The sequence below is a fragment of the Schistocerca cancellata genome, chromosome 9 (assembly GCF_023864275.1).
Source record: "Schistocerca cancellata isolate TAMUIC-IGC-003103 chromosome 9, iqSchCanc2.1, whole genome shotgun sequence".
NCBI lineage: Eukaryota > Metazoa > Arthropoda > Insecta > Orthoptera > Acrididae > Schistocerca > Schistocerca cancellata.
This window is the reverse complement of record NC_064634.1, coordinates 260,714,153-260,742,038: the sequence shown is the minus strand read 5'-3', so window position 1 is coordinate 260,742,038 and position 27,886 is coordinate 260,714,153. Positions and strand designations below refer to the sequence as shown.

The 27,886-nt window shown below is 37.3% G+C and overlaps 1 protein-coding gene and 1 non-coding gene across 2 annotated transcripts in view; one reads left to right on the top strand and one right to left on the bottom strand.

Annotated features, from left to right (window-relative positions):
- The window catches only part of LOC126100745 (protein rhomboid-like), a 128,120-nt gene that overhangs the window by 62,966 nt on the left and 37,268 nt on the right, over positions 1-27,886 (top strand). Inside the window, exons 5-6 of the mRNA XM_049911369.1 lie at positions 1,355-1,488; positions 18,956-19,169. Of these exons, the coding sequence (XP_049767326.1) occupies positions 1,355-1,488; positions 18,956-19,169 (348 nt within the window). The remainder of the gene's footprint in view (positions 1-1,354; positions 1,489-18,955; positions 19,170-27,886) is intronic.
- Trnal-caa (transfer RNA leucine (anticodon CAA)) lies at positions 24,339-24,413 on the bottom strand. The gene has a single exon. It is a non-coding gene; the product is annotated as a tRNA-Leu (tRNA).

Sequence of the window (27,886 nt, the reverse complement as noted above, 5' to 3'; positions counted from 1 at the left end):
GACTGCTAAACATGTAAGCTTTTGACCAGAAGGCCTTCTTCCACAGTAGACAACATACATACCACATTCATGCACTCACATCTTACACACACATAACCACAGTCTCTGGTCCCAGCAGCTTACGTGTTTAGTAATCTTTTTGTTGAGCTTGACTGCAAATCAACATCTTCACTATATTGTGAGCAACAATCTTTCCTTTACTTAATATTGATACTATTCCATCCTGGATGTTCCATTATTTAACGTAAATGTCATTACATATGAAACTTCTGGTTCTTAAAAATCACTCCCATGGCTAACAAGATCCTCAGATATGTCCCCAATAGAATATGTAAGGGACTAGCTTGGACATCAACTGCATCTGTGTGAGTATCCGAGATATCAAGAACCAGTTACATGACTTGGGTGTCAGCTTGCCTCAGGAGGTAATACAGTGGTTTCATGACATCCTTTCCATCTGAATCAGTGAATGCATCCAGACCAGAGAGGCTGCAACATCATACTGATAAATGGTCTCTTACTGCTAAATTATTTGTAAATGTGGCTTGATATTGCAATCACTGAAATGATATCACATATCCTCGAAATCCATGAAGTTTCACTTTGCTTCTTTCTCACTTTCTGGGTTCTTCACTTTTTCTGTCAGGCATTGTTTACTAATATGTGTTTAAGCTAAAATTTAACTGTTTTAAGTTGCAGTTTTGTGTCATGTCTCACTACTTAATGTGTATATTTCTAGGCACAAGCATGTTAATATGACTGTAGCTACAAAAGAAGTAAAATTATTTTTTAAACCATGAATTTGGTAACAGCAGCATTTAGACAGATTACCTGAATGATGAAAATCCTTGCACTATCACAATCAGTGACCATACCATTCACGCAACTTGAATGTTTCAGGAATATCAGCAGTTACCAGAAAATTTTGTGGGAGTCAGTTACTTCAGGCAGTCAAGATTGATGTTTTATGAGTTTTGCCTATGTAATGGAATATTTTAGATATTAAAAAATGTACTGAACATATTAGAAGTCATATGCCTATTGAATAATTTTGAAATTACTATAGAGAGATTAATTCAAAATGGATGTGTGTCTCACAGAAGTGGATTCACATGGAATTATTTTGAACAAGAAAAGAGAGGAACAGGCACACAATAAGTGTTGCATTTTAGGTCTTCACTTAGAGGCAGTATTCTACTGAGCATTGACACAGCTTTCTCCATTAAGAAATGTCAAGGACAGCTATGAAGTTGATGTGTCTTATTTGTAAAATACAAATATAAATTTTTTTGTGTAGTTATTTATTGCATCTCTAATTATTTCAAGTGCTAAAAGTTGCTATCTTTTCTGTCAGATTTTCTTCTTCATCATTGATGAGTCTTTGAGTGAAAATTATGTATTTGGGCCAGTTGCTAGACTTTTCATCTACAATCCTTATCGTCGATCAGAAATTTGGAGGTGGCTGACGTACATGTTTGTACATGTAGGGTAAGTTTGTTACTTCCATTGTTTTCCTTCTATAGAACATGTTTTTAAATACTAAGAGATTATGAGTTCATGTCTGAAATATTTGATAAAGCTCCATAATTCTTGCCAAATTAAAACTTCAAAACTTGACCTTTCTGTCTCTACAAACTCGTGTATTAATTCGTTCGAATCACCCATGATTCAAGGTAATGGTAATTTCATGAAAGAGGGTAAATGAGCTTAAAGTGGTCCTCCTTAGTCATCAACGAACTTATATATAAAGCTCAGGGAATCTTATATACCCTGCGGGAAAATACTCCCGTGCAAGCACATAACCATCAACATCTGTACAGAACCTTGTGCATAACCAAGATGTGTGTTCTTGTGTTGTCTGACTAAACCTGACCATCAACTGAAAACCATAAGTACCATTTTAACTAAATGGACACGTTAATGGACAAAAATGAGGCTCTTCGAACCAATCTGATCATACTCTTGGAACATGGGAAGTTTCTGCATCCTGTGGTGTAACCGCCTTGCTGGGGATAAATGCTATCAACAGCAAATAATTCAAAGTAAATGACGTTATGACATATTAATTTTGTCACTGACAGCTGAAATAAATCTTCTTAAAATTTGGTGGGTGTAATGAATTACTATTTTCAAAAAAGTACTGGTAGTAATTGAAAAATAAATTTTGATAAGAGGAAATTAACTTGAGTGCTATTAATTAATAGAAGCAGCCAAGTAAAAAAAAATGATAAGATTAAGTTATTGCACAGCACAGACAAATTTACCACTAAGAAACAGAACATTAATAATTCAGGATTTTGTCTAACCTGCTTTTATACTGTGGAGTGGACTGACTATGCACATCATTTGTTGACTATATGCCGATCGTTAATATTATGCATCATGCACATAAGTGCTGCCCAGAAACTATGTTTTCTGATTGGCTTAACAGTTACCAGGAATGCACGAGTGGCTGCTACAAATTCAAAAATCAGTTATGTTCGGCAGGGGCCAGCAAACGATATGTCAGCAGTCTTGCAGTTCTCCTAGCTGAAACATAGAAAAGTTGGCATGCAAGGTTAATGTTGCTGAAGTGAAACAATAACAATTATTCATATATTGTTGAAACTTTTACATAGATAAATACTTTACACACCTTGAAAATATCTTTCAAGTACAAAATCATTCGAGAGAGCGATCATTAAGAGAGAGAGAGATATTGAGAGAGAGTGAGCCAGATGCTGCTTATGTTTATATACAAGTAGACAACTGAAGGGCACTTTACAGTCATTTTTCCCCAGTCTCTACCTGTTCTAGAAGCCTTTTGCATGGAAAAATGTTCAAGAGACTATGTTGCACTCCTTAGTGGTACAGCTGATTGCATAAAATTTGATTGTTGACACCTCTTGTGCTGCATTTGATGCATTATTTGCCAATTAAAAAATACATTTACTCTCTCACATTTAAGAATTAATTACAATTTTATATTATAAGACAATTTAAAGACAGTACATGGAATTAATACAAAAATACAGCATTTCTTATGTAGGTTAACATAAATTATTTTAGTTTTGGAGCTTAAATTTATTTACACATAAAAAGAAATGTGTCATTGTTCCCTCGAATGATACTTTTTAGTTTTACAACATAGTTAGAAAATAAAAAGTAGAATTAAATTGAATATAGTCAGGTAGCAGGTAAACTTCTACATATAAACTTCACTTTTTAATTACAGTTTAGTTATAAAAATTTTCTTTCATCTTTAAAGTCCAACTGATCAATCATCTCATTAAAAGTCTCACAAATTATCGTACAAGTCATAAAAGTTAAATGAATGCCATTTCATCTGTAAAAATCTTTTACAAATGAGAAAACATGCAGATTGTATTCTTTACTGTGCTCTTGGCACACATTGGTCCACGTTTCATCAAACAATTCAGTCTGCTTTGCACATTTAATTAGTTAAAAATCCATCGATCAAACATATTGGTTCAGCACACAGTGGTGGCACAGTGAGGAAGGTCATTGTTCCCAGCACTCAGTCAACTGTGCAGACAAGCGGAGAGCATTGATCATCAGTGGCAGCACCAGGTCGCCACTAATGCCGTCTCATAAGAATGACATCACTGAATAACATGCCACATGTTGTGTGCCCTGCTGCCAGCCAGTGGGATGATGAAGGCAGGCATGCTCCATGCACCCAGTTTGAGCTTGGCTGCTGCACAGACACATGTGGTACCAATCCACATGATGTTTCTTGCATTCATGAAATACATAAAATATGGAAGAATCAGTCCTTTATATATCATTATGCACTGTAGTGCCCTAGGAAAAAGGTTCTGATTAGCACATGTGTAGTGTTGTGTGATAAGTGTCCCTCTAGCATGAATGTAAATTGTCATTGTCTGTTCACTATAGTGTTAACAATTCACACAACTAAGCCTGTCACACTGTTTTAAAATGGTTCCTGGTTTGAATAACCACAACAAATGTGTCCCAGCACTGTCTGTTAGACTTATTTAGTGCAATTACATGTATGTTTTTAAGCAAGCATTAATTAAATGTCTCTGCTAACACAGTTTATTTGTCACACTGTAGAGTCACATCATGTGTAATTGCACTGTTAAGATGTTGTCAATAATACTTCGTCCCAACACTGTCTTTAGCTAAATTAGTCACAGTTTGTGCCTTAAAAGTAGCATGCCACTATGCTGCACTTCACTCTATTGCTTTGTGTGTGTGTAAAACTGTATCACTCATTGGATTAGGCCATAAGAAGAGGCTGAAGAGATAGGTTCACCTCCCATCGCCTGCTACACACAGTCCACAGACGATAAGTCTGACCCTAGCCATTGTTCATCACCTCTTTTGCGTGATTATAAGTTTTATAAAAACTTCAAACTCTAAATTTTGAACTCACTTGAGTGTCCCATGTTCCCTTAATAGTGCACTATATTGTCCACCTGTCCTTGTGGCACTATTTGTGTCACATGTAGTCACTTCTGCAAGTTCACCCCTTATTTACAAGTGAGTCCCTGCTACCAGAATACCAGAAATCAATATAAAAATACCTAACTATTTACAAAATATATGCATATTAAACATGTTTACATTGAAACCATGCCTGCATAGAAATATTGTGCTGCTATACAATTTACTCTAGCAGTCTGGTTTAACATTCATACTGAGTGGCTCATATGCACAAGATCATTGTCAACATATATATGTGGCCACGAGTGTTCCATGTTGCCCAGTACAGGTGAAATTCCTATTCACAACAAACAAAAAATAACCACAGAGCACAAAGCATGAGAGATTCCCAAACAAAGGGAAGCTAAACCCAAAATTTGCATTTGCAAAATTAAACATGCCTAAAAAACCGCATGTGTAAAGCCTGTGTCTCGCCTAGCATAATCAGTTCATCTCATGGTATTACAGTATTATGCTTACAACAAGGTGCATAAATGGCTCTTAATGCTACTTTACTACAATGTTACCTGTATCATTAATTATGTTCACAGAAAAAAGCATATAGATATATACAATAAACAAAAATCAGTAAAAACGAAAATGCATAGAAGTTAACTAAATGCTTACTAACTATTAGTTAGAAACTTAAAGCTATTATTTACATAGATCTGTGCATGTTATTATTTCTGTAACACATTCCTGGTGCCTAATATGAGAATACGCTTTTCATGGAGCAGCTATGTCAATAAGAAATCTCCCAATAAAACATTCTTTAAATGACTCAATCAAAGGTTCTTTAAATCCTAGCAAAATGAAACATAAATAGGAGTTGAAACATGACTGCATAGTCATAGAGCTGTTTGCATAAAAGATAGAAATGGCAATACATCTTACGGTAAATATTTACAGATTTATGTGCACTATTTATGCCAGATACTGACAGTTTACTTTACTAACAACATTTATCAGTTCATTTAAGTTCATGTTTATTTACTGTAAGCTCTGAAGATGCTGTCTTTGTTCAGTTCATTACTGACAGTGTCTGAATGACACTTATTAATCTTGGAATAAACATAAAATATACATACAAAAAGAAAACATAAGAAATACTTTACAGCTAAACACAGGAAATGAATATCAAAACTAGTCATAATCTCTGCATTAGACTAGTATGTACATTGTATGCACTACTGTGCTTTCTCATTAATTAGTCAAATCTGGTTCATTTGTTTATGTACAACTTTACAGCCTTGTTTGTTCCTTTTATAGTCCATATTCTGTCTATCTTAACAAATATATGAATACAAAATCCGTAAGACAACACAGATAATAATAATAAGGAAAATAATACAAAAAGCTGCTTGCCCTTGTTTACATAGATCAATATGAATTCTGTTCATGATTGAACATCTTCCTTGAGATCATTTTGATGGTATAAGCCTTTGATCTACCATGAATCTGGGTAGGCAAGCAAATAACTGCCTTCATAATGAATGCATACAATTTTGTATGCACCAGTGTATAAAGTTTGCCACTTCTTGTCCTGACTTAGAAGAAAGAAGATTTTAGATGTGATCTCAGGAGGCTATGATCTCCAACTTTATACTCTTGCACTTTGCCAAGCTTCTTATCATAAGCAAGCTTCCTAGTCTGTGCAGCTGCAGTAATAGCAATAAGTGATCATCTGATTCATCCCTCTCTGGGTAATTCATCATCAGAAAATTTTTTCAGAGGATTGACCCATTCATTCCTCTCTATAGTATCAAACATAATAGATGCTGGCATAAGTTAAATCGTTGTGTCGGGAAGACTGTTTACCATCAACTCGAATGGCGAAACAAATTCCACCCATTTGGTTTGTTTATTCAGTATATATGTTCGAATGAACCTATTGAATTCCCAGAAAATCTTTACTATGGGATTTTATTCTAGTTGGAAACTGCTTATTAATATCTCATGGATAGCATTTTCTTTTAAGAAGTTTTTCCATCTCTTGAAAGTGAAATCTGGTGTATTATCAGATAGAATAGTATCCGGCTTCCTGATCCTGAGAAGAAGTCTTCTGGATTCATTTAATGATGGGCACTGCTGTAGCTGACTTAGTGACATACAAACATACAAATTTTGAAACGATGTTGTACAAGGTGACAATGTATCTGATGCCTCCCCTTGCCTGGATGTGGGGGCTGGAGACATCAATGGCTGCCACCTCTCCTGGTTTATTACTGATAATCACATGCAGTGCTATTTTATTGGGAAGATTAGAAGGCTTACTTCACTAACAAACTTTACAGGTGCAAAGTAATTTATGCACATAACAGTGCAGGTTCAGTATGTAACAGTAGTGCTTAATTTTTCTCTTACACTTCTCGACCCCAAAGTGCCCCCATGCAATATGGGTGTACCATATCACATGTTCCTTATACCTGTCCAGGACGCAGACACACCATGACTCTGGTTGACTGCACTGGTGGTGGAAAAGCACGTCATTATGTACCATAAAGTATTGTGACAGTTTGTGGTGGGGCCAATCGGCAAGTGTATGTGCTTGACTTGAGCCCACCTGTCATCTGCATCCTGTAAATTAGCCATATTCCTACACATTTCTAAATAATACTGGTGGTGTAAAGGGTCTTTCAACAACACAATTTTTAAGTTGGACATTTGTTCCACTATGTCTAATACTCAGGTAAATGAGAGAGTGCATATGTTACAACATTCTCCCTACCACTTATATGCACAATCTAATAATCATATTCCTGGAGTAGCAGCATCCACTACACTAGGTGCTGATGCAACAATTTGCATGTTCAGAGTAAACTAAGTGCCTAGTGGTCACATTAAACTTTGATATGTTTACCACAGATGTAATAATTAAATTTCCTAAAAGACCACACAACGGCTAATGCCTCTAACTCTGTAGTGGTGTAGTGGAGTCAGGACTCGACTTGCAAAACTGATGACTTTGTACATTATCTTACCTTCTGTGTTGTCATCCTGAAAGAGGCATGTGCCTAAACTGGAGCAGGAAGCATCAGTTGCTATGCAGAAATCTTTGGTCATATCAGGGTGATGCAGAATGTTCGCTGATATCAAATTTAAGAGATCAGGATCGTTCATTGACTGATCGGCTACAAAAAGGTGAAAAAATGGTGCAAGTCCAAGGAAAGATTTAAGTTGCTTTTTAGTGGCAGGTGCTGGGAATTTGCAAATTGCATTGATCTTTTCTGTATCAGGTAATATACGTGTGGGAGAAATGATGTGTCCAAGAAATTTTAATTCATGTCTAGGAAACTTTGATTTCTCTAAGTTGGCTGTTACACTGAACTTACTACTCAGAGAACTTCTTGAACACCCTATCTAGCACATCCAGTTGCTCATCCCACATGGGCATTGTGACTAGCAAATAATCCACATACAATGTTACTTGATCCAGCAATTCCGGTCCCAGGACCATGTCCAGGGTGGAGATAAACACTCCAGCACTTACGTTGAGGCCAAAGGGCAAAACCCTAAATTGGTAGGACCTGCCAGCAAAGATGAAAGCAGTATACTTTCTAGATTCTTCTCCTAACTGCACTTGCCAGTACAAGCAGGACATGTTGAGTGATGACAAGTACTGTACCCCAAGAAATTTCTGTGATTGTTCCTCTAAACTCACTGGGACTTGTTGATTGGCCTCACATCTAGGACAAGGCGCACCCTTCCACCTACTTTGCCCACCGCTAATAGATGGCTGCTATAGGGGGAGAAAGACGATTTGGTGATGCGCCACTAAATCATGTTATTAACCTCCTGTCTGACTGCCTCACACTTAGATCACAGGACAGAGTAGGCTGCATGTGTAAAGGTCTTATGGGGGTATACGGCCATCCAATATTCGTATTCTTTTAGGACACCAGGCCTTTTGGAAAAGACCTGAATGTATGTCTTCAGAAGTAAACATAAATCTTGTCTTTGTTCATCTGACAAAGACATTGATTTCTCGGACTTACTCTGAATGGTGATAGAGTTTACATCATACTACTGGCTATCCTGTTCATCTGGTGAAAGGCTATGGTACCTATGATGGTCTTGCATCCTTCTGTTTATGATTTTCACTTGAATCCATCCCACAGCCTGGTATACCAACCTTTCGTTTTAATCAAGTTCAGAATTTTTAATTCTCCTCCAATCCTCAAATGACATTGACCATGGGGAAGGTTGATAGCTACATCCCTATCCTGCATATACTCAGTGCCTACGAGACAAGATACCATGAGACCTCTCATATTTAATATGTATGCATGTCTGTATCATAATTTGGCCTCCAGAGCCAATAGCAGTGGGTACCACACAATTCTGACCCAGTAACATTAGTACTTTTCAATGCTGATTGATCATGTGGAAAAAATTTTCTTCAATAACATTCGCATTTGCACCAGCATCAAAAATGAGCGTTGTGGGAATACCTCCTACTATGGCTTGCAGAGCAGCCTGTACAAATTCACGATTCTCTTCAGAAATTGTTCCATTATCTGTAAACAATTCATGCCTCATGTTCTGGTTGTCATTGTACTGGAGCACGTGCACATGCTCTAGCAGAGTTCTGTCCCTGTTCTGTCCCGTGGCTGCAATCAGAGAGTGTGACTCAGCTGCACTTAGTTTGTTGATGGCATCATAGTTGAGGTTGGCACCTCAACTATGCACACTTCTTGCCTGTCAGCTCAGTCATCATTTCGATTCTGGGCATGCGCATTAGAAGCAGTTAACAGGGAACAGAGAATCAGCGATCATAAAACGGTTACTGCATCGATGATTTCAGCCGTAAATAGAAATATTAAAAAATGTAGGAAGATTTTTATGTTTAGCAAAAGTGACAAAAAGCAGATTACTGAGTCCCTGATGGCTCAACACAAAAGTTTTATCTCAAGTACGGATAGTGTTGAGGATCAGTGGACAAAGTTCAAAACCATCGTACAATATGCGTTAGATGAGTATGTGCCAAGCGAGATCGTAAGAGATGGAAAGGAGCCACCATGATACAACAACCAATTTAGAAAACTGCTGTGGAAGCAAAGGCAACTTCACAGCAAACATAAAAAAAACCAACGCCTTGCAGACAAACAAAAATTACGCGAAGCGAAATGTAGTGTGAGCAGGGCATTGCGAGAGGCGTTCAATGAATTCGAAAGTAAAGTTCTATGTACTGACTTGGCAGAAAATTCTAAGAAATTTTGGTCTTATGTCAAAGCGGTAGGTGGATCAAAACAAAATGTCCAGACACTCTGTGACCAAAATGGTACTGAAACAGAGGATGACAGAATAAAGGCCAAAATACTAAATGTCTTTCTCCAAAGCATTTTCACAAAGGACGACTGCACTGTAGTTCCTTCTCTAGATTGTTGCACAGATGACAAAATGGTAGATATCAAAATAGATGACAGAGGGATAGAGAAACAATTAAAATCGCTCAAAAGAGGAAAGGCTGCTGGACCTGATGGGATACCAGTTCGATTTTACACAGAGTACGCGAAGGAACTTGCCCCCCTTCTTGCAGCGGTGTACCATAGGTCTCTAGAAGAGCATATCATTCCAAAGGATTGGAAAAGGGCACAGGTCATCCCCGTTTTCAAGAAGGGACGTCGAACAGATGTGCAGAACTATAGACCTATAGCTCTAACATCGATCAGTTGTAGAATTTTGGAACACGTATTATGCTCTAGTATAATGACTTTTCTGGAGACTAGAAATCTACTCTGTAGGAATCAGCATGGGTTTCAAAAAAGGTGGTCATGTGAAACCCAGTTCATGCTATTTGTCCACGAGACTCAGAGGGCCGTAGACACGGGTTCACAGGTAGATGCCATGTTTCTTGACTTCCACAAGGCGTTCGATACAGTTCCCCACAGTCGTTTAATGAACAAAGTAAGAGCATATGGACTATCAGACCAATTGTGTGATTGGATTGAAGAGTTTGTAGATAACAGAACGCAGCATGTCATTCTCAATGGAGAGAAGTCTTCCAAAGTAAGAGTGATTTCAGGTGTGCCGCAGGGGAGTGTCGTAGGACCGATGCTATTCACAATATACATAAATGTCCTTGTGGATGACATTGGAAGTTCACTGAGGCTTTTTGCGGATGATGCTGTGGTATATCGAGAGGTTGTAACAATGGAAAATTGTACTGAAATGCAGGAGAATCTGCAGCGAATTGACGCATGGTGCAGGGAATGGCAATTGAATCTCAATGTAGACAAGTGTAATGTGCTGCGAATACATAGAAAGATAGATCCCTTATCAGTTAGCTACAAAACAGCAGGTCAGCAACTGGAAGCAGTTAATTCCATAAGTTATCTGGGAGTACGCATTAGGAGTGATTTAAAATGGAATGATCATATAAAGTTGATCGTTGGTAAAGCAGATGCCAGACTGAGATTCATTGGAAGAATCCTAAGGAAATGCAATCCAAAAACAAAGGAAGTAGGTTACAGTATGCTTGTTCGCACACTGCTTGAATACTGCTCAGCAGTGTTGGATCCGTACCAGATAGAGTTGATAGATGAGATAGAGAAGATCCAACGGAGACCAGCGCACTTTGTTACAGGATCACTTAGTAATCACGAAAGCATTACGGAGATGATAGGTAAACTCCAGTGGATGACTCTGCAGGAGAGACACTCAGTAGCTTGGTATGGGCTTTTGTTGAAGTTTCAAGAACATACCTTCACCGAAGAATCAAGCAGTATATTGCTCCCTCCTACGTATATCTTGCGAAGAGATCATGAGGATAAAATCAGAGAGATTAGAGCCCACACAGAAGCATACCAACAATTCTTCTTTCCATGAACAATACGAGACTGGAATAGAAGGGAGAACCGATAGAGGTACTCAAGGTACCCCCCACCACACACCATCAGGTGGCTTGCGGAGTATGGATGTAGATGTAGATGTAGATGTAGATGTAGATGTATTACCTTGCCTCTGGTAATTATGGTTCTGGTTGTTGTTACTGTTTATATAGCCACTGCAGTCATTCATTATCATACCCAGGGTGGTATTTGTTGTTATCTTGTGCAGTCTTTGTGCATATGATTGTTTTTGTTGAACACTTCCATTACCGTCACCGCCTGTTGATGTGCCGGCATGTGATGCACTGCCATCATGGTGTGAGCCAGCATTGTTACGGTGATTGCTGCCATGTCCGTTATGCCTATCATTCTGAGTTTCTTGGTACTGACTGCTATTTCTTACATCCTCTTGTATCAAATCAACTCTGTATAGCACCAAAAGAAAATTTTCTATGTCCTTGTCTGGATAAATAATTAATTTTTCTCAGATGTTGGGTGGTAATTTTGCCTTTAACAGCCAGAGCACATCTTTCTGTGCCACTGGCTTGCCCCAATACCAAAATACCAGTGTAACCCTCCTAGTTTTGGATTATACTGTTCCAGCAAAAATATCTCTTTTCCTAATCTCTCTTGTACTCCTGGCAACCAATATTTTGACAGAAATGCCTTTTCAAATTGAATATATATATCATAATTCTTGATAGCTTCTGCTGCCCATAAGGCTCCATTGCCTTAGGCCCTCATCCATTAAAATACCCATGAAAGCATTATCTGCCCCATCACTCTCGGTGATTGTTGTATCTGGGGGTCCTCTCTCTGATACTGTTCATAAATTGATCCTGCAACTCCCGGATCAGATTCATACCCATCACGCATGTGTATGTCAAGCTGCGGTACCCTATGTCATTGTAGTGGTAATGTTTCCACAACACAATGAATGTTCTGGATTTGTGTTGTGATTTCTTTGTGCCACTTTGGTATTTTGTCTGTGACAACTGCTTAAGCTGCTCTATCTTCGTGGCTATTATTTTCTTAGTTTTATTTAATTCTGTGGCTTCTTCTCTGTTAGCTCTGGCTGCCACGCTCTTTATTTCAGATTTAATACGGTCACCTGTCATTTTGTCCTTTTCTCTCAACCAGTGATGGAATTCTTTATTTATAGTCTCACTTTATTCAGCTATTTTAGCCATAGCAGGTGGATCTGGTTCTAAAGATAAACTATTTACTACCTATGCTAATTGCGCAATGGACTCTTCCATTTTCTTTTGTGCCCTTTGCACTGATTCTATCGTCTCTTCAATGGTTTTCTGTGCAGTTTGCACAGCACTGACATCACCCATTAATTTAGTTACTGTTTTGGCCAGGTCTTTAGAGACCTTTTGCATTGCTGAGACTTCTTTTGTAATAGTTTGAAGCTAGCAATCAATTTTGCTGCTAGAGCTTCATCGCGTTCTCTTTTTTTTGCCACTTGCATTTCATCACATTACCTGTTTTGTTCCATGATTTGTTTTATGAGCGCTTTATCACATTCTCTTTCCCTAGCAGCTTGCGCTTTTTCATGTTCTCTTTGTTTTGCAGCTTGCACTTCATCGCGTTTGTTCATCATGTGCGCCATTCTGTCTAATAAAGCTGGTAAAGTGTCTGCAGTGAGTGTGGGGCATTGTTGGGCACCCCCTGCAGATGAGGGTGCTCAGTTATATCAACTACTGTATTGTCTGGCTCAGTTTCAATTGCTATTGAGTCAGTGACAACATTGGTAATATCTTCACTGGTAGTTTCTTGTACACGGTCCATGTTTGTGAATTTACCAATTTTGGTGATTTTACAAACAATTATGCCTAGAGAGGGTACCCTCCTTCCATCTAACCTGAGTAACTATACAAAACTTTATAGACACAGCAATGAAATTACCTAACTGGCAGAATAACAAGATAACTTTAAAATAACACATGAAAATTTACTAGTAGCTGGTGTGCAGCTTAGCGATAGCTCAAATTCTACACTGCAGTGCAGCAACAGCTACACTATTCTATACTGAGAGTGCAATAAGATGATTCTACTGATGATGAAATGATGTGACTATGGATGGCAAAACTATTGCAACAGCAACATGCAAGCGACTGTACCTTTTATGCAGAACTGCACATGGATTGGAGGTGAAGCTCATCATCTATGACAGGAATCTATTTTACACTTCAACATCTATTTCCTCAGTACTCCACCAGTGCAGTTGGTTCATGAAAAATAAAACAAATGAAAGATTAGTACATTCATGAATTTTAGTTCTGGCCCCACACTGTGTGCTAGTTGAATTATTATTTACAAAAAAGGAAGTTTTCTCTATTTGTGTGGCGCTCTTTAGTGGTAACTGAAATATAAATTTCGATAAGAGGAAATTAACTGCAGTGCTGTTAATTAAAAGAAGAAGCCAACTAAAAAAAATGATAAGTTTAAATTATCACAAGGCACAGATAAATTTACCACTAAGAGAGAAAAAAAATAATAATTCAAGATTTTGTCTAGCTTGCTTTGATACTGAGGAGTGGACTGACTATGCGCATCATTTGTTGGCCATACGCTGATCATTAATATTACGTGTTATGCACATAAGTGTTGCCTGGAAACTGCATTTACAGATCGACTTAACAGATCTCAGGGACGCACAAGTGGCTACTAAAAATTCAAACATCAATGATGTTCGGCAGTCTTGCAGTTCTCCTAGCTGAAACATAGAAAAGTTGGCATGCAAGGTTAATGTTGTTGAAGTGAAAAATTGGTAAATCACAACAATTGCTGATATATTGATGATACTTTTACATAGATAAATACTTTATACACCTCGAAAATATTTTTCAAGTACAAAATTATTCGAGAGAGCAATCATTAAGAGAGAGAGACATCAAGAGAGAGTGAGTCAGATGCTGCTTATGTTTATAAACAAGTAGACAACTGAAGGCAACTTTACTGTCATTTTTGCTCAGTCTCTTCCTGTTCTGGAAGCTTCTTGCATGGAAAAATGTTTGAGAGACTTTGCTGTGCTTCTTTGCAGTGCAGCTGATTGCATAAAATTTGATTGTCGATGCCTGTTGCACTGCATCTGATGCCTCATTTGCCAACTGAAAAATACAATCGTTCTTTCATGTTTAACAATTAATTACAATTTTACAGTATAAGGCAATTTAAAGACAATACATGGAACTAATACAAAAATACAGTGTTTCTTACATAGGTCTACATAAATTAGTTTAGTTTTGGGGCTTAAATTTATTTACACATAAAAAGAAATGTTTCAGTAACTTAGTTTGTCCAGAATAATAAATGTTGACCAGAACTTATCTTCATTTCGTTGCTTTGCTGCAGTTGATGTTTCTTGTAAGTTTCTTAAGTGACAATGGCCAGAAGACACCATGGTTCCCAAATGATATCAAAAGTCAGTTATTGTCAACAGGTGTACAATTTATTAAGTCATGGAATGCTGCTCAAGGTGTTACATTGTGCTGGGCCTCCCAAATGATTTCTTCTGGGTCTTATATACTCTTGCTAACAATTGATGTAATATTGTGTATAGTAAATTCTGTAATTAAAATCACAGAAGTTGTTGATAGCCACAAGAAATATTATCATCCAGTGGGTAAAACTGAAATTCATGAAATGTGATACAAAGACAAAGACATTTTTTGTTTTCATGGAAAAAATAAGTGAAATGATATGAATAAACAATGCTGATTGCATTTTTGTTAATTACACTGAAACAAAATTATCCCAAGCATTCCTAATATGTTTTCTGTTTCAAATATGAGTAAATTATTTTTTTATTGTTAACAGAATTCAATATATAATAAAGCAGCCCAAATGAACACTTTGTTTAGATTGTTAATCTGCTTTCATTTTGTGAATTACATTAATTACAATTTAGTTAGCTGTTGTTACCTTATCCAGTGGCATAGCAAGCTGACAGTATGATACACAGAGTTGCTACAGGTTTCAAACATTATAATTACAGTATATTTGGTATCTCTTTTGTTACTCAATTTTTTGTAAATGAAAACTCCTAATTGCAATTAAATGATCTGACAATGCATGTTACTGCCATTGGATGAAAGTAGTATTAATGAGTACTTTGGTATGAAGTTGTTGAAAATTATGTTACAAAGCTCAAAAGGCAAAATCACTTAAATGAGACCTACTTAGTGGTATAATAGTTAATCATTCAATCCAAGTTAGCTTAGAAATGTTATGAAAAATGAGCTGTTACATTTCAGTCCTCTACTGTGACTTCAACAGAGGCACACTGCTATCACATATGTGTCTTATAACTTGCACATTAATATTTTATGTGGCTCTGGCAAGTGTGCCTTGTTCTGAACTTTGGACATTTTTTCCTTTTTTATCACTGACCATAAATACATAGTGGTAGTGATAGGCATTGTACTGTCTACAGAGGATGAAAATACCTTGAATGCAGGCGTGTATAAAACATGTGACACTGCTATTTATGCAGTGCTGTAAACCCACATAGATTCAGAAATGTATTAGGAAATCTAACTGGCTATAATAATTTTTCATTCAAGTTACAAATTCTATTACATCTTTCAGAATGGATCTTTCACTATGTAGTGGAGTGTGCACTGTTTTAAAATTTATTTACAGATTAAATATGCGTGTCAGACTGGGGTTTGAACTCAGAACATTACCTTGCAATGTTCTATCGAGACATAACTCGGAACATCCCCTAATAACTTCCCTTTCTCTTTTCAAATTTCACAGAAGCTCTCCTGTATAACTTGCTAAACCAGCATTCCTGGGAAAAAAAAGAAGAGTGCAGAACCCCAGCCTAGAGTTTGTGTGTAGAATGAATCTGTCATTCTCCAGTGGAGTGTGTGTTGTTTTGAACCTTTCTAACAGAGTAAAACTGCATGCCAAATTGGGATAAAAACCTGGAACCTCACCTTTCTCAGGCAATGTTCATAACAACTGAGATATCCAGACAAGACACAACCTGCCCTCAACTTTTTTTAAGTTATCAATCTATTGATAGGTTTGGTGATGTCCTTGACATCTCTCTGTATTGTGCTAGGCCTTTCAAATTCTATACATCTATTACACCTTCATCTATGCTACTCTGTTCTGCATATTCCCATCATTGTCTGATCATACAATTTTACATGTCTGATCTCTATCCAGCATGAAATTAACTGTTCCTGGATTGTGTTTTTTGCATAGCATGATATAGCACCACATCTTGCATACTTCCAGTTTCTTTTTCTCTGTTTTTTCTTCCATATGGTGCTATCTTCTAGACACAGAGTTTCATGTATTTCTCCTTTAATATTTCTTGAATTTCTTCTTTAATGCTCTGAAATAGTTTTTCAGAAATCATCTACATCTACACCTAAATTTACATCCATACTCTGAAAAACATTTTGAACCTCCTGTTGCAGCAGATATTAGGGCTTCTTCCTGTTCCATTCATATATGGAGCACAGGAAGATTGTTTAAATGCATCTGTGCATACTGTACTTAGTCTAATTGTCTAATATTTTTACCATGATCCAGTTAGTCTAATCTATTTAATACTGTTCTTGCAGTCCATATGAGAGTGTTATGTAGGGGTCTATAATATATTCCTTGATGCATCACTTAACCTTGATTCCATAAACTTTCTAAGTAGGTTTTCATGGGATAGTTTGCATCTGTCTTCAACAGCCTGCAAATTCAGTTATTTCAGCATCTTCATGACACTCTCCAGTGAATCGAAGAAACCTTAAGCCATTTGTGCTGCCCTTCTTTATATCCATCCAGTATACCCTGTTACTCCTATTTGGTATGGGTCCCACACACTTCAGCAATATTCTAGGGCAAGTCACACAAATATTTTGTAAGTAATCTCTTTTGTATCCCTAGTATTCTAGCTATAAATGAGCTTATGTGATTATTTCATTTCATATCCTTCCAAATTGTTGCACATAGTTATTTCTCTGAGTTGGCTGATACCATTTGTGACCCACTGATATTATAATGATGGGATAGTATGAGTCCATAATTGTATGTTTCACAACATTTAAAGTGAGTTGCCAGTCTTTGCACTTCTTTGAAATCTTATCAAGGTCTGAATATTTTTGTAGCTTTTCTCAGGTAATATGTCATCATAGGTAACCACATAATTTGCAAAAGGAAATTATAATGAAATCCAGACCTTTAGCTGCTTAGAGGCATTGATAAAGATCAATGGGGACAGCTGAAAAATGTGTGACCCCATTGATATTTATCAACACCTGTAAGCAGCTAAAGGTGTGGATTTCATTACAATTTTATTCTTCGAGAGCTGCAAAATCACCAGTGGTATCTGTACGGATACCAGCTTCATATTCATTTGCAAAAGTCTGAGGTTGCAATTAATTACATTATACTGGATAGTAAAATATTATTCAGTGTAGAGAGAAACTTTTGACACTGTAATTACAACATAAACCAAAGAAAGGGCCTACAATTTAAAGTAGGTAAAAATGGAAAAATATAATTAAAAACGTATGTTTTCATGCACACAGAAATTGCACAATTTACTTAGTGGCCATCTTTCTCAAAGATGTGATTACTTAACAGTAGTTATACTAATAACGGCACTATAGAGTCTTGAAAATGCCACCCACAAAACGTGTGGGATGATACTTACATATTTGTACATACCACAGCAGAACCTTCATTATATTCAAATAGGAACTGTGTGTCAATGCACATGCAGCATCCACTGTCGACTTGGGTGTAGACGAGGAACTTTTCGGCATGGAAGGGATGATAGCTGTTAAAATTGATGGGTTTGGTGGAGAAATCTTTAATATATTATTAAGATACCATAAAACTGCAATTATTCCACAAAAGATATTAATCACAGAAAACCCTTATGTTCTACAGTAGAATACTATTCAAGTGTGTGGGGTCCACATCAGGTATGGCTAAAAGAAGACATCAACTCTACAGAAATCTGCCTTGGTAGCTGCCCAGTCAGCATGGCAGATTGCTAACCACAGGGGCCCAGGTTTGATTCCAGCTGGATCGGAGATCTTCTCTGTTCAGAAATTGGGTGTTGTGTTGTCCTTACATTTGTATCATCATAACTGACATTCAACTATTGATGTGGCTGTATAGGTATATCCCAGAAGCCAATAAATTAAAAAAAAAAAAAAAAAAAAAAAAAAAACATGAATTTGCCTTGCTAGAGAATGTAGTGGAATTGCTGGGAAATCTCATTCATTGGACACTTGAATAAAGACATGTTATGTCTCTATAAATATTATATACATATTAACAACAACATGTTTTCAGTGTCCTATGAATTGCTCTGTAAATGCCATTACACTTTCTTCAACAAGCGTTCAACAAGCAGTTCTTATTACTGCATTCCAGTTTCTTATAATTTTAATTTGTATTTCATGATACATTAAGCTATATGTTTCCCCTTTGTCTCAGATGAGTTTTTGTTTTCGACAGGACAACACACCTAATTGTTAATGTCGTAGTGCAGCTTCTGCTGGGTGTGCCCCTTGAAATGGTCCACAAGCGTTCAACAAGCAGTTCTTATTACTGCATTCCAGTTTCTTATAATTTTAATTTGTATTTCATGATACATTAAGCTATATGTTTCCCCTTTGTCTCAGATGAGTTTTTGTTTTCGACAGGACAACACACCTAATTGTTAATGTCGTAGTGCAGCTTCTGCTGGGTGTGCCCCTTGAAATGGTCCACGGAAGGCGGCGGATGCTGGCAGTATACTCATCTGGAGTCATATTTGGTGCCCTCCTCACATCTGTTTTTGATCCAGTAGTGTTCCTTGCAGGTGCATCTGGAGGTGTCTATGCTCTTCTGTTTGCTCACATAGCTGCTATTTTCTTGGTAAGCAGCTCTTTAAGGATTTTAGCAGATTATTGTATATGTGAGTCTTTTTCTTGAAATGGTGAGAATGTGATAAAGTGCATATAGTTTTCTCTGTGACATATAATGAATTATTCTGTTTGTGAGAATTCTGTGATATGTTTGTGCAGTGACTCATATTTATTGTGCCATGCTGATTTTTCAGAAGTACTTAAATTGATCTACATGTTTAGATTATTTGCCTCTGTAGCTGAGAGGATTTGCTATCTTACTGCTACACGGAGGATCCAGAGTTTTTTTCTGGATTCCGTTCCTTTGTGGAAGAACTGGAACAGCATATACTCAGACTTCTGTTGACAACTGAGGACCTACTCAAAGGAGAAGTAGTGGCTCCACTTGGACAATTGATTTTGACAGCCATGAGAGTGATGTATGGATCACATGACCCTTGAATACCATCACTTAATGGTGGCCTAAGCAAAAGATAAGCCAGTTTCCTAAAATTTCATGATTAAGGAGTTAAGTTTAATGTGTTTCACAATTCCAAATTGTTAATTTTCAGGGACAGATAATAAATTTAAAATTGCCCATGGCTGAAAAATGAGGAATTTTTACAAGGGATTGCTGGATTCTTGTCCTGGCATGACTTAATGGATTTTGTCAGGGTGACCATAGCAATAACCAAACTAACAATTATCAAGAGAAAAGGGTTATATCAAGCTATGTTAGTGTTCAGAAGAAAAATGAAATAGGTGTCAGAAAAAGGAAATACCATATTGTTAAAACATTTATCAGTAGTCCTATAGAATAGTAACAGATATTAAACTGGGAAAAGGAAGAAAGAATTTGTGTTATTGGAGCATATACAAAGCATCTTAATTTTGATTATTACATTGTACTAATAGCATCTAGTGCAGATAAATATATAAGCAACGAATGGGACAACTCAATAGAGTAAGTCTAAAAGTAGGACTGAAAATCATTTATAATAATCAACACATCAAAAAATATTACAATTTGAACAAAATCTTTTTTAGGAATGGAGCTGCATCAGTTTGAAACTAAAACAACTATTAAAAGCAATGTTTCAGCTGTCTTTGTAGCTGTCCTCCTCAATTTAGTCACCATGAAGAGGTCTGCTGCTAAGATAGCTGAACAGTTGGTGTTAATAGTGGAACTTTCTGGCTGATTAGATTGTGATCCAGATCAGAAATTGAACCTGGAACCTTTGTCTTGTCTCAACTATGTGAGTACCATACTTCACTAACACATACTGAATAACATACAAGACAGCAGTTCCAATAATTCATAAGACCACAAAGGAAATGTTTTAAATTTCATTGCACAGCTGGGGGTGGGGAGTACTAAAAAGTTAGTAGAAATAACTGGTGAATGATTGTGTGTGGAAAGTTCAGTGCAGATTTGTCCATGGCTTGGAGGTAGAGGTTAGTGTTGCTGCCTCTTGATCTTGGAGCTCCAGGTTTGCTTCTCAGCCAAGTTGTAGATTTTCTTCTCTTGGGGATGGGGTGGTTGTACTGTAAAATGTAAACTTTCATGGCCCAAAATGTCACAATTAATAAAATATTCTGGGCTATTGCGCTGTGGTTGAATGGATTTCACTTTGAAGCCTGATGTTTTGTCACCATTTGCAGAGGACATTTTTCAAGGAGGATTGTAGCTTTGTGGAATGTCCGATTCACACCCTGGCTCACTACTGACTACAGCAAAATTCCTCTTTTGCGAGCTCCCGTGCAGTGGAATGACGTCACATGTTTTGAATACACGAGCACAATTGGCCATTGTCGCTGTTGCTATCATCACATGGTAGAAGACTGGTACAGCTGAATTGGATTTTTCCTCCCAGTGTTGCAGAACTGTTTAAATATTGTCTCACACTATGTATTTCAAAAGGAATGAAGAGTTCTATGAACAGCCAGATGGTGTTACTATGAGGTGCCCCTTAAGTCTGGTTACAGTGAACTTCTTTATGGAAAAATTCGAGGAGCAGGCACTGGAAACTGTGAACAATAAACCAAATATCTGGTTCCATTACATGGACTATATGTTTGTTCTGTGGCAGTATGGTGAGGAGGAACTGGATTGTTTTCACAAACATCTGAGCGGGATCAATCCAAATATTCAGTTTACCAAGGAGGAGGAGGAGGCAGATGGAAGAGTAAATTTTCTTGATGTACTAGTTTTCAAGAAAGGAGATGGTAACTTGGGCCACATGGTTTACCAGAAACCCATGCTCACAGACCATTACCTACACCACCCACAACAAAAGCGAGGCATCATGAAAATATTGGCAGATAGAGCAAGGGAAATCTGCAAACCAGAGCTGCTAGATGTAGAATTAAAACATCTCATCAATGCGTTGCTCAAGAATGGTTATTCGTTCACTGAGGTGAAAAGAGCATTAAGGGGTCACGCCCCTGAATGGACTGCATTTTTAGCATTATCTTCACCCTCATAGTGCACCTGATCTATAAATGAGAGATAGTTCAAAATTCTTATACACAGCTAGGGTCATTAGTCAAAGCATTTCCAAAAAAATCATTGAGATATTTATTATATTTTGGTACTGACAACAATATTTATAATAGTATAAAAAATAGAACACTATTTCATTGCAGTACCGTTTCCTTTGGAACCACTGACTGCACAGATTGGAAAAAGAATCAGAGTACAGACAACATTAACGTAAGTGTTTTATGTCTCCAATTTCCTTCCCTGATGCTTATCTCTGAAAAAGTCAAGTGATTTATTTTATTACAACAAAAGTATTTAAAAATGTAGCTCAAATATCGCCAATATCATCATCACGTTATAGATTTTTCAGGAAATATTAGGCAAGGGAGGTAGAGGAGGTTGTTCTAAATATCTGTACCAATTTTTGTGAGTTAAGCTTCAGCCATTTAGGAGAAAAATGTACCTGAATGATGAAAAGCCAAGTTTTTGGTAAATCACAAAAGAAGATTTACAGATTTATTAACTTATCGCTATACTCGTCTAGATCATTCCAGCTGCATACTCCAGTTGTCCTCCTGTTTCCTTATCCTCCATACTCCTTCTCTTCATTCTTTTCTTTATCCTTGACTCCTTGGTAGCAGCTTCTGCAGCTGTCTCTGCTTTGTCTCTGCTTTGGTAGTTATACCTGAAGTCATATTCCATCCCATCCGGATGTTCAGTTTCTTCATAACATTGATCCTTGAAATTATACCATCATTGAATGTTATTATTGCATCCATTACACCAATCTTGAGCACTGTCAGCCCAACAACTACAGTTTTGGGTATTGTCTCCCACATACAGCTGTTGAAGCTTTCATTTGCATTCTGAGAGAGACTATGCATACATTTCCTAAGTAGATTTTATTTGTCAGATCCCTATATATAGGCCTAATTGCCTCCATTACAGCAAGTGGTAAGGAATGCTTGTTGGTATATTGTATATCTGTAGCATTGCTCAACTAGTAGCTGCACCACGAATCTTTCCCTTCTGAACACAAACCATACTGTGGGTTTCATCTGCAGACACTGTGTGAAACCATGTTGCCCAAACAGCTCATCTCATGTTCTCCAAATCTCCTACATTTCTCCTTATTGCTAATCCATAATATTGAGTCAAAGAATCAATTTCACTTTTTGTAAGACAACCTGGACCACCTACGCATTTTCCATCTGACAGTTTTTTTTCCTCTGAAGTCTTTACATAATTTTCTGTCAAACTCTCATTCTTTTTTGTACATGCCCAACACGTTCAAGCTTTTCTATCAGAGTGTCCCCATATGGTCTGTCATTAACAACAGCAGTGTGTCCTTTACAGTCTCTGTACCCAAGGTAGCTCAAATGGTTCAAATGGCTCTGAGCACTATGGGACTCAACTGCTGAGGTCATTAGTCCCCTAGAACTTAGAACTAGTTAAACCTAACTAACCTAAGGACATCACAAACATCCATGCCCGAGGCAGGATTCGAACCTGCGACCGTAGCGGTCTTGCGGTTCCAGACTGCAGCGCCTTTAACCACACAGCCACTTCGGCGGGCAGTCAAATTAAATCTGGCAATTAATTAGATTAGGAAATGAGACTCTTGAAGTAGTAAATGAGTTTTGCTATTTGGGGAGCAAAATAACTGGTGATGGTCAAAGTAGAGAGGATATAAAATGTAGACTGGAAATGGCAAGGAAAGTGTTTATGAAGAAGAGAAATTTTTTTAACATCAAGTATAGATTTAAGTGTCAGAAAGTCTTTTCTGAAAGTATTTGTGTGGAGTGTACCCATGTATGGAAGAAAAACATGGATGATAACTAGTTTATACAAGAAGAGAATAGAAGCACTCAAAATGTGGTGCTACAGAAGAATGCTGAAGATTAGATGGGTAGACCACTTAATTAATGAGGAGGTACTGAATAGAATTGGGGAAAAGAGGAATTTGTGGCAGAACTTGACTAGAAGAAGAGATTGGTTGGTAGGATATGTTCTGAGGCAGCAAGAAATCACCAGTTTAATATTGGAGTGAAGCATGGTGGGTAAAAATCATAGAGGGAGACCAATAGATGAATACACTAAGCAGATTCAGAAGGATGTACGTTGCAGTAGTTACCTGGAGATAAAGAAGCTTACACAGGATAGATTACTGTGGAGGGCTGCACCAAACCAGCCTCTGGACTGAAGACCACAACAACAATTTAGATTTCATCTTTGGTTGGTCTGATTGAGGGCACACAGAGTTATTGATTTCCAGTTTTGTTTTATCCACAAATTAACGTTACCAGCAAGAGTATACAGACTTAGTGTAGCAGCAATTGATAATTTGTCACAAAACCCAACTGTTTTTTAGGAAATACATTTTGGATCCCATAATATATAGTTTATCTGACCATTATGGTCAAATGGCAGCAATAAAGCATCCCTATCACTCAGGCTTAATAAAGAAAGGAAAAGGTCAAATTTCACAGAGTTGTAAAAGCTAACACACTTACACAATTCAGAAAGAATTTATGGGATGGAAAAAAAGGAAAGCAGTTTACCAAGAACATGGAGATGATTCATTCTTTCCTAAAATATTCTTATAGCATTTTCCTTTACAATGGGTGAGGGACATTTAAAGACAGGGCTGAAAAAAGGGCGGTTAACTTTTGGCATAACAGTATCTTGAACTGAAACTTCCTGGCAGATTAAAACTGTGTGCCGGACCGAGACTCGAACTCGGGACCTTTGCCTTTTGCGGGCAAGTGCTCTACCAACTGAGCTACCCAAGCACAACTCACGACCCGCCCTCACGGCTTTACTTCTGCCAGTACCTCGCCTCCTACCTTCCAAACTTTACAGAACCTCTCCTGTGAACCTTGCAGAACTAGCACTTCTAAAAGAGAGGATATTGCGGAGACATGGCTTAGCCACCGCCTGGGGCATGTTTCCAGAGTGAGATTTTCACTCTGCAGTGGAGTGTGCACTGATATGAAACTTTCTGGCAGATTAAAACTGTGTCCCGGACCGAGACTCGAACTCGGGACCTTTGCCTTTCGCGGGCAAGTGCTCTACCAACTGACCTACCCAAGCACGACTCATGATTTTCACTCTGCAGCAGAGTGTGCACTGATATGAAACTTTCTGGCAGATTAAAACTGTGTGCCGGACCGAGACTCAAACTTGGGACCTTTGCCTTTCGCGGGCAAGTGCACTGGAAAACAGAAACTGAATTGCAGTTGATGAGACATGCATTGTTAAAGAGACAAATGGTTAAACATATATAAAAGAAGCATTCAAGGTAAAAATTTCTGACAATGCCCTCTTTCCTCAATAGAAATGGTGGTCTGCAACTAAGAACAGCTTGGGACCCTGTCATCAGAATGCTGAAGCAGACATGGTGGGCATGCAACAAACCCATTGCCTTGTATTACACTGGACTGGGTACTAATGACATCACAGGTAGTTGCTTGGCTATGTAAGGACAGCAGTGGCAATCATAGAACAGTCACTACTTGTCAGTGGCTGGGGAGCACTTGACTGTTGTGAGTAGGAGCTTGAGAAAAAATTATTATAATGTATTTCCATGAAACCATGCAGTCTTACACTCCATAATGGTATCTATGGTTAAGAAGAGCATTTTAGGGATGAACTCCTTATTTCACAACCACAATACTAGAAGTCATAATGCTCATATAGACTATGCGCACCTTGCGCACCTCTCAAGGTTCTGAATGGAATTTTATATTCTGATGTAAAAGTCTGTAAAAGGTTGCCAGTGAATTCAGGAAGCAAATTCTTTCTATAATGTTTCAGAATATTTGAACTTCAGAATGTAAATTATGTGTAATGCTAATATTTCAGTTAGCTAGATCCTTACTTTGCCAATATATGACAGCTGATAGTTGTCTGTGAAAAGTTAAATAAATGCTTTGTTAAAAGAATTAGATACAAACAGCAGATGAGTAGTGGAAATGAAGGAGCAGTGGCTCTTTCAAAGTAACTGTTTTCCTCCTAACATATGTGCATGAAGTAATCTAGAAGTAATTACCTTAACTATCAGTTTGAGTAGAATTACACTAGTCATAATTGTTGTTGGTGTACTTTGCCAAAGTATATAGCAGTGGTTGATTCTACCTGGTAATGTATAACTTGGCTTGTTACACATCGCTGAAGACTTTTTCATGAAACTTACAGAACATGACGTGTGAATGACTGAATGAATAGTACTAACTAAAAATGTTGTTGTACTTGATTAATTAGGTCATCTATAACAAGCTTTTTTGGCAAGTTAGGTGCAAGATTCTGTGTACTTTTAATGGGGTGCATCTGGCCCAAAAAGTTCTAGCAAACTGCACATTATATGATACACAATTGGCAATATTACCATACTCACCTCTTATGAGGTCGGTTCTGCCAACAAAATATCTATAAACAGCCTAGGCAAGATGGAAGTGTTTGACGAACAAGTGAACCAGACCCATGCTCAGAAGAATTGTAGAGATATTAAATATGCCATGGGACAGCCTGGCAAAATTATAAGTTAAGCTGAAGAAATTTAGAAGTGGAAACTGCAAGGAATTGGGGGTTTACAATGTTGTAAAAAAATACTGAGGGACTAGTGCTTTGCTTAGCCCAACAGCAGCTGGGCGCTGAGCATAAAACTGCTGAGATGGATTCAGGATAGCAACTTGCATTCCTCCTTGCAGAATGTTTTCTGCAACCAATGATATATTACATTCCTAGAATGTGACTAATTCTTTTTTCAAGCTAGGACCTGGTAATATTAGGTCTGCTAAGTGAATTTCACTGTCAGAGGCAAGATAATCATAAAACCATGGATTAAGGTATCTTGTCACTAAGGACTTAAGCACTCAAATTGGTTGTGGTGGCTCGGCATCTTTAAATCTGCTAACCAAGCTTAACAGACCTTGAATGAAGTTTGTGAGCCATATAAATTCCAACTCCAAGATTATAATATTTAGCTGAAGAATACAGATTGCAGAAAATGATAAAGCACTAACAAGTGACAAAAGTTTTAGCTTACAGTGAGGTTTTCTTAAATTCTGATAAATGATGCTGATGTCTTTCTAAGTATATCTTGCCTGTCTCTCACTTTTCTGTGTTCTCATCAAATGCAGGAACACCATTTGGAACCACTTTTGTTTCTAAATGAGCTGCTGTTGCCATGCTTGCAAATGCTTCTGAAGAAGTTTTAGTAACTCAGCATCTGTAGGCTCTCCATTGTCTAAACTCCTCATAATTAATGCTGTAAGTTGGAACTTACACTGTATTGGTGTTGCACAAAAATAATCACATATAATGTTAAAGAACAAATATTGTAACACTGTATGGTGGACAACTTAAAAGCCTGAGGAGGGCTGTCAATAGTAAATGATAAGATGGCCCAATAGAGAATTCTGTGAGTTGTCAGGCATTGTTAGTTGCAATGTGTAACTGATAGTATGACATGTAGGGCTACTTGCTCCATACTTCAGATCTCATATGTAATATCTACTCTGAACTTTTTGAGCTCTGATACATCACAGTAAGTTCTTTTCAACTAAGTCATGTCATTCAAAACTTAATAGAATTAGTTTTTCCTGCTTTCATCTTTGTATATTGTAACATCACTGCTGTGAATGTGAGTAAATGTGATTATTTAAAACTACTAAACAGTAATGTTCACTTTGAAATCTCATTAATTAGTCGCACCAAACATGAATAATAAAAAAAATTCCTCCACTGTTTGTACAAAAATTTAAGCTGAAATTAATAACAATGAAAATGTCAGTTAAGTTCTTGGGTGATGTAAACTTGGTAGTAGAATTTGATACTCAACTTTTAGATCTTCCTATCTGCTTTGCTGTTGATTTCCTGTGGTCCATAAAATGTTTCTGTAAGGAAATGCAGTAATCTTGCCACATCATGGAAATCATCAATGAAAGTTCAGGAGTTGCAATGAATTCTTTTATTACTCTGTTGGTGGTGTCCGGTAATGAACAACTGGCATTATAAACTGGCTACATTTTGACTCTCTGAAAACTGACAACAATCTGCATAATGACAGTGCTGTTGCACATCTATTTATACTTTCAGTAACAATCAGTAGTATTGTTTAAGTTGCAAATTTACAAAATTACAATATAAAATTAATACACAGACATAAACTGTGGACAGAGTAAATTAGGTAAATTATTTCCTGATGAGTATGTATAGGTAGTTTGTGAATAAACAATTTAGAAGTGTGGAACAAGATAATACAC